This window comes from Rissa tridactyla, chromosome 15 (assembly GCF_028500815.1).
Source record: "Rissa tridactyla isolate bRisTri1 chromosome 15, bRisTri1.patW.cur.20221130, whole genome shotgun sequence".
NCBI classification, from domain to species: domain Eukaryota; kingdom Metazoa; phylum Chordata; class Aves; order Charadriiformes; family Laridae; genus Rissa; species Rissa tridactyla.
In genome coordinates, this window is record NC_071480.1 from 13,989,505 (window position 1) to 13,995,712 (window position 6,208).

At 50.3% G+C, this 6,208-nt stretch overlaps 1 protein-coding gene across 12 annotated transcripts in view; it reads left to right on the top strand.

Moving 5' to 3' along the window:
- ABCA5 (ATP binding cassette subfamily A member 5) overlaps positions 1-5,095 on the top strand; it is a 52,271-nt gene extending 47,176 nt beyond the window's left edge. For all 12 annotated transcript variants that reach the window (XM_054221420.1, XM_054221423.1, XM_054221415.1 and 9 more), the window contains 3 exons: positions 551-630; positions 885-940; positions 1,668-5,095. In XM_054221420.1, coding sequence (XP_054077395.1) covers positions 551-630; positions 885-940; positions 1,668-1,775 — 244 coding nt within the window. In that variant the 3' untranslated portion in view covers positions 1,776-5,095. The remainder of the gene's footprint in view (positions 1-550; positions 631-884; positions 941-1,667) is intronic.
- Positions 5,096-6,208: the final 1,113 nt, after the last annotated feature.

Here is a 6,208-nt window from a genome sequence, read left to right on the forward strand (position 1 = left end):
TCCGGCTTGGTGCTCGCTGATGAGACTCTCGAAAAAAAGACATCGCATAAGGAGCATTCCTCAGACGCGGGGGATTTAGGGGGGAGCTCGTTTTTCAGAAGCAGATGTGTGGGGTAGAGCATCTCCCTGTTCTGGCATCTGGGTCGCAGGAGCCCCTGCATGATGCAAAGTCCCAAAAGATGCCAAGACCTCTGGCTGAGTTCATTGGAAAGGCAAAACTTCGGAACTTTGGGAGTTCTGGGCAGTGATTTTTCTTTCCTGAGTTTATAGGCGGAATACAAATGGTTGAATCTGAGCTGAAGAGCATGTAAATCACAATGGTCTCAGGGGGATCCAGGCTGATGCACCTGGACCTGGACCTCTGAAGCGGGTTATGAACCAGCTGGTCTCCTGGAGCTGCATCGTTCCTCTTGTCTTGTGTGATGATGACTAGTCAAAATGCCTGGAGTAACCTTCAGAAAATGAGTTTAAATCCATTCACTTGGATATTAATATTTTTGCTTTGAGTAGTTTTACCTGCAGCTAAATTTGCTTTGTTTCTTTGTTCCAGTTTCGCTTCTATTTTGGCATATAAAATTCCTAAAGAAGATGTACAGTCGCTTTCACATTCTTTTTCCAAGCTGGAAGAAGGTAATTAAGCACTTGCCATGCATCACACACACAAATCATTTTGTCTCCCATAACTGGCACATTTTCCACACACGGGCACTTTTGCATTTCTGTTCCAAATTAATTCAATTTATTTTTTCTGTTATTATTGGTGTCCCCAACTCTGTTTCTTGTGAAATTAAGAGCAAGCGCTTGTACTGGCTTAAAATGCTTTAAATCCAGTTGTGTCAGGCAGTGCAGTATCCTTAAATACACTCTCTCAATTCTTTGAACAGTAAAACACGCGTTTAACATCGAGGAGTACAGCTTTTCTCAGGCCACACTGGAACAGGTATGTTGCAGCAAGTGTTATTTTTTGGAAGTAAACCCTGCCAGGCGAAGGCGTTGCGGGTTTTTTGAGGGGCTTTTCGCAGGCGTCTGGGCTGGATTGGCCTTGTCCCTGCCCTGCAGGAGCCGTGTGTCCGCTCCGGGCAGGTGGCGGTGGATGGGGGGATGGACGGGGGGGACGGGGAGCCCTGCGCTGGCGGCAGCTTCTCCTCCTCGATGCCCGGCTTTCAGGCCGCCGGGGCCGCGCTGCTGGTGCCGGTTCTGGCATTTCTGGGGAGCTGAAGTTCCCTTTTCCAAAGTGAATTGGGGACTGCCGCCTCCCCTGCTCCTCTTTATCCCTGTTTTCTCCTTTAAAAATAAGGTGCCAACTGCAGTGACTGGAGCGTAATGCATTTGCGGCGTTAGTGGACATACCGCTCTGATTTATTCAAGAGACGGGTGTTGCTGTGCATTTCTGAAAGGAGGGTAAAGCTGAGGGTTATTGTTGCTTGTTCTGGATTAGTTATTGCCAATGATGAATGTCCTTCAACGTGTATTTGGTTCAACTTCATTTTCACTGCGCTCTTGAAGAAATGAGGCGAGCAAGGAGGAAAAAACCCAAAATATTAAAAGCTTCCTAGTCGGAGATGAAGCAATACGTTCTGTGCTTGTTTTTAGCATGGATTCTATTCGTGACCAAGAAAGTTCCTACAAGGAGCATGGCGTATTCCCACCCTTTCTCTGCATTCCAGGTTTTTGTGGAGCTGGCGAAGGAGCAGGAGGAGGAGGACAGCAGCTTCGGCACGCTGAACAGCACGCTGTGGTGGGAGAGGACGCAGGAAGACAGAGTCATCTTCTGAGCTCCGTACGGTCCAGATCTGCTCGTCAGCTCGAGTTTTGCGCCGGCGATCATCTGCACACACGGTGGGCCTGTGTGTGGGGAAAAAAAATCTGAGCTGGGATGGTCACGGAAAATGGCATTTGGAAGCACTGAGCACGTTCCACCCTCCCAGCCTTAGGAATAACGCCCCAAGGGCGGTGAGCATCCCCACCGTTCTTCTGGCTGGTCTCAAACTCCTCCTCCCCCTCGCTGTTTCCTGGTTTGCGTTGAGCGAGACGACGCTGCCCCGGAAAATGGGTCGTCTCCTGGTGTTGGTGGCGAGTCGGTGGCTTGGGCAGGAGCAGCGGCCTGCCTGCCCCCGCTCGGCCCCGCTGCCCCGGCGGCGCCGGCTGCCCGCCATCCGGCTCTCCTCGCTGGAAGTCGTGCACTGGAGCAAAACCAGTTGCTGCTGGAGCGTGACTGGTTCGCAGGGTCTCGCCGGGCACTGCCTGCTGAGGTGCCCTGCGGACGCGTGTCCCTGCGAGGTCCTGCTCCCTCCCCGCTTACGCTTAGAAGATGCACCTGCTTCGAAGAGACGGGGGGGGAAAAAACCCGCTCCGAAGGAATTGTATTCACTGCGAAGAGGGTCCGGAATTTCACTGCGAGCTTAGCTTGTTAGCCAACCAATGTGAAAATGTTCCTTTACAGATATAATACGGCACGCGTCAGCACTCGTATTCCCTTCGACTGCAAGTTGGCGGATGGGGGTAACTCCCGCTGCCGGCCGGGGGGGTGTTGGTGTTTGTAATGCATGCGCTGTGGGGTTACAGGGGGTGCCCAGAAGTGGATGCTGGTTGTTTGTTCCGGCCCCCTCTCCCCCCCCCAGCTTGGTAAAAAGTACAAAGACATAACTGTGTAGTTACGGGATTTGCAGAGATGTGAGTATTTCTCGTCTTCATTAAAAACGGTCTAATTCTTTTGTTGGGTGTAACGACGCGTCTCCTGCCAGCTGGCTTTAGAGACGGTCCTTTGGAGAAGTTTTCATTTTTCTTGACAGTGAATTCATAAGTACGTGCAATGACACTTCCTAATCCGTCTTTGTTGTGATAGCAGTACGTGATGCAGCGGTGTGCTCAGCACAGGGCCCTTTGCTTCGTCCTGGCCTGGCAATTCTTCATTCACCTTCGTTAACCCCAAAAAACAAGGTCCAAATTCGCAGTCGCATCGGTAGGAATGGTGCCTTTGGCTTGCATAGAAGCACTAAGAAGAGCAGCATATATGCTCCTTTATCCTAAGACGTGAGAGATGTATGTCGAAAGTATATTATTTTTTCGTTTTTTCTACACAAAGCTATCATCACTTTTTTAGTTTTATAAGGTGAAATTAAAGATTGCTAATGGTTCATTGTGTTCTGCAATGAACAAATATAGAGATGCATTTATAGCAAAACATTGGCTTCATAAGTCACATCAATTATATATCTTCACTTTAAAGTTAGAAAAGACCTTTGTTTTTCTTGCGAAAACCCAAAAAAACTGTGGCTTAAGGTGGAGTGCTGTGTCCCGGCTGTTTGTAATTATCAGGCGGTAACATGTGTTATGTGTCTGATAATGGTTTATCAGCCCGCTGAGCCAAAATCTGTTTTCCTTAGTTTCTTACTCTTAAGATGTGAACTCTACGTACAACTTTTGCTTCCCCTTTCGTACCCGTAGGTTGCGTATCAACGCACGGATTTCGTTTTGTAGTTAAAACCTGAGCCCAAGAGCTGCAGAAACACCTGGACGTGCCGTTTGCTTCCCTGGGGAAAGGTCCCTTCCCCTCGGGAGCGCAGGCTGAACCTGCCCGTGATGCTGCGCCCTGAGCTGTGGTACTCGGCGTATCCCAACTCTCCTGGGCTGGGAACGAAACACAGGTGGAAAACAGGATTACACCTCCAGCCTCTAAACTGCAGCTCCAGTAACAGCCTTCCTAGGGCTGAAGCCTCCCTGTAAGAAGAGAAAAAGCTCTTTTCTTCACGCAGCCTTTTATTTAGCCCCTGGGAGCCCCCAGCCCCTTTCTCCGCGCCGTATCCCTGCTGCTGGCCGCTATCTCTGAGCGTTTTCCTTTGTTTGGAGCAAAGGCGGGACCCAGAATTTCGTCTCGTGATGCCTTCCCATGTCTGTACGTACAAGCTAAGGGCGTCTTCTCCAGATCCCACACTTCTTACTTCCATCTCTTTTTGTAAATGTTTTTTTCAGCTGAGTGTCACCTGCCCGTCTGTCCAGCGATGGGCCGCGCGCCCCTTCCAGGTGAAATTAGGAAAGTCCAGTTGTGGCCTGTTAGCCTTGGTGTCTTAATTTTATTCTTTAACTTAAGAGTTAATAGTCTGTAAAGCTGTTTGGTGCTGTCTGGCTGACATCACCCTGTTTCAAACAGTTTCTTACGTTCTAACGTTTCGCGTGGATGGTATGAGAGCTTTCATCAGCCTCTAGATTTGTTCAGCCTGGGACTGTTGGTGTTTGTCCTGGAGTCGCGCAGCTGATGGTGGCACCGTGTTTGTGCAGCTACGCGTCCAAAGAATGTGGCTCGTCACATTAACTGCGTATTTGGGTGGGATGTTTTTGGCGCGGCGACGTCGTGTGTCGATGGGGCGTAGGGTGCCTCCCCACAGCATCGCTGCAATCAGTGTATCGTGTCAGAAGTCTGTCATATGATGTCTCTAATTGCCAGAATAGGGAAAAACATGGGTAAAATTAAACTAGAGAGTCCCCTGGAAACTTCAGAGCTTTATTCCTGCAATTTTTGTTGGGTTGTTATCAGTGACAGGCCGAATCCCAGCGCTACCATACCCCCCCCCACCCCCCCCAGTTCATGCTCTAGGAGATAAACCAGGGCCGAGGCAGCTGGGGTCGGGCTGAGCGTGGGACTTTGGGGCAAATCCGTTCACTTTGTGCCACCCGACCCAGGTTTGGGTTCCCTTGCAGCGTTGTTGTGAGAAAGAGTTAGCGAATACATCCGAAACTTGGAAGATGCATTTACGTTGTGGCGTTACTACAAGGCTGTATTTTTGTAGGGAGGAATTTAACGTGTCTGATTTTGTTTACATTACCAAGAAAAGCCCTTATTTTAAAAAATACCTCTGTATAGCGAGTGAAGTCTGTTGCGTAGCTGACATCCCGTAGCAGGAAACAGAAGGTATCGAGTCTAAAGGTGACACGTTTGTAACGCTCCTCCTGACGCTGCCGTCGGGCGCTTCGAATCGTTTGCGGTTTATTTTATACACCTGCCTTTCTTTTACCACTTTGCTGTGTTTGTAAAGTTGAGGTTTTTCCTTTCCCAGCAGAAAGTACTACTGAAATAAAGATGGATTGGATTGTTAAACGCTCGTGTTTCTATCATACGTGTGTTTTGCCCTGCTAGAAACAAGGGGGCTGTTTTCAAAAGCCTGTGCTGGTCCCTGGAGCGCGGCGGGGGCTTGGGCAGAGCACGGGGGACCCCGGCTCTCGGCACGGCTAGGGGGTGTCAGGCTGCGGGAATTTGCGTGTTTTTAATTGACTTCGGGGAATTGCAGTATTGCAACACTGGGGATGTGACCGCCCGCGGTTGGGGTCAGGTTTCGCAGCCGGATTAATTCAGCCCAACTCCGGGGGCTGCTGCTGGAAGTGACCCGGCGGCAGCTGCACGCTCCTGGCACGTGTGGCTGCAGGGATGGATCACGTTCGGCTGCTTGGGGAAAAAAAAAAAAATTAACCCCACAAAAAAAAAAAAAATCATTCATTTTTCTGGCTGGCTCCCTGCCCGAGCTGAACTCATTGGCTGGATGGATGGGTGCTCGCTCCGGCGCCAGGGGCAGGGATGTGGGCAGGGATGAATTTCGGGCAGGGATGAATTTCGCTGCCTGCGCCGGGGCTGGGGGGGGGACGGCCAGCGCCGGGTGACCCGCTGCCGAGGAGGAGGAGGAGAAGGTCTGTCTCCAGCCCTGTGGGTGAGCGAAAGGACCCAGCAAAAGGAACGGGGGGTTTTGCTCCCTGGCCCCATCAGTGGGGAGGAAAATAACCCCAAAGAAATTTAATTTGAACTTGGTGAAAGTTCCCAGGATTTTGTACTGGTTTTTCTTTAATGGGGTGTTAAGGCCAGCGTGCCATTTATTTATTTATTTATTTATTTTTTTTTTTTTTTTAAAGCTGTAAAATTAATCCGTTCCCTTTTAATCCTTCCTTTAAGAGATCTTCAGAAAATCCCTAATTTAGCGTGCTGGAGTTCTCCTCAACAGGAGTTCCCTGGAGCTTTCAGTTCGCCTTTTTGCTAAAACGCACTGCTTGCAGTGTCCCCCTTGGAGGATGCTGCCCCGTCCCCAGCCCCTCTCCTCCTCCCGGTGGACCCCAGGCTGGTCCCGAGGCCCCTGTGGAGCACCTCCTCAGGGATTTAATTAACGGCGTTTTGGGATGGTGTGTGCTCTCCAGCTGCTTTCCCGTGAAGCCCCAAGGGGTCGCC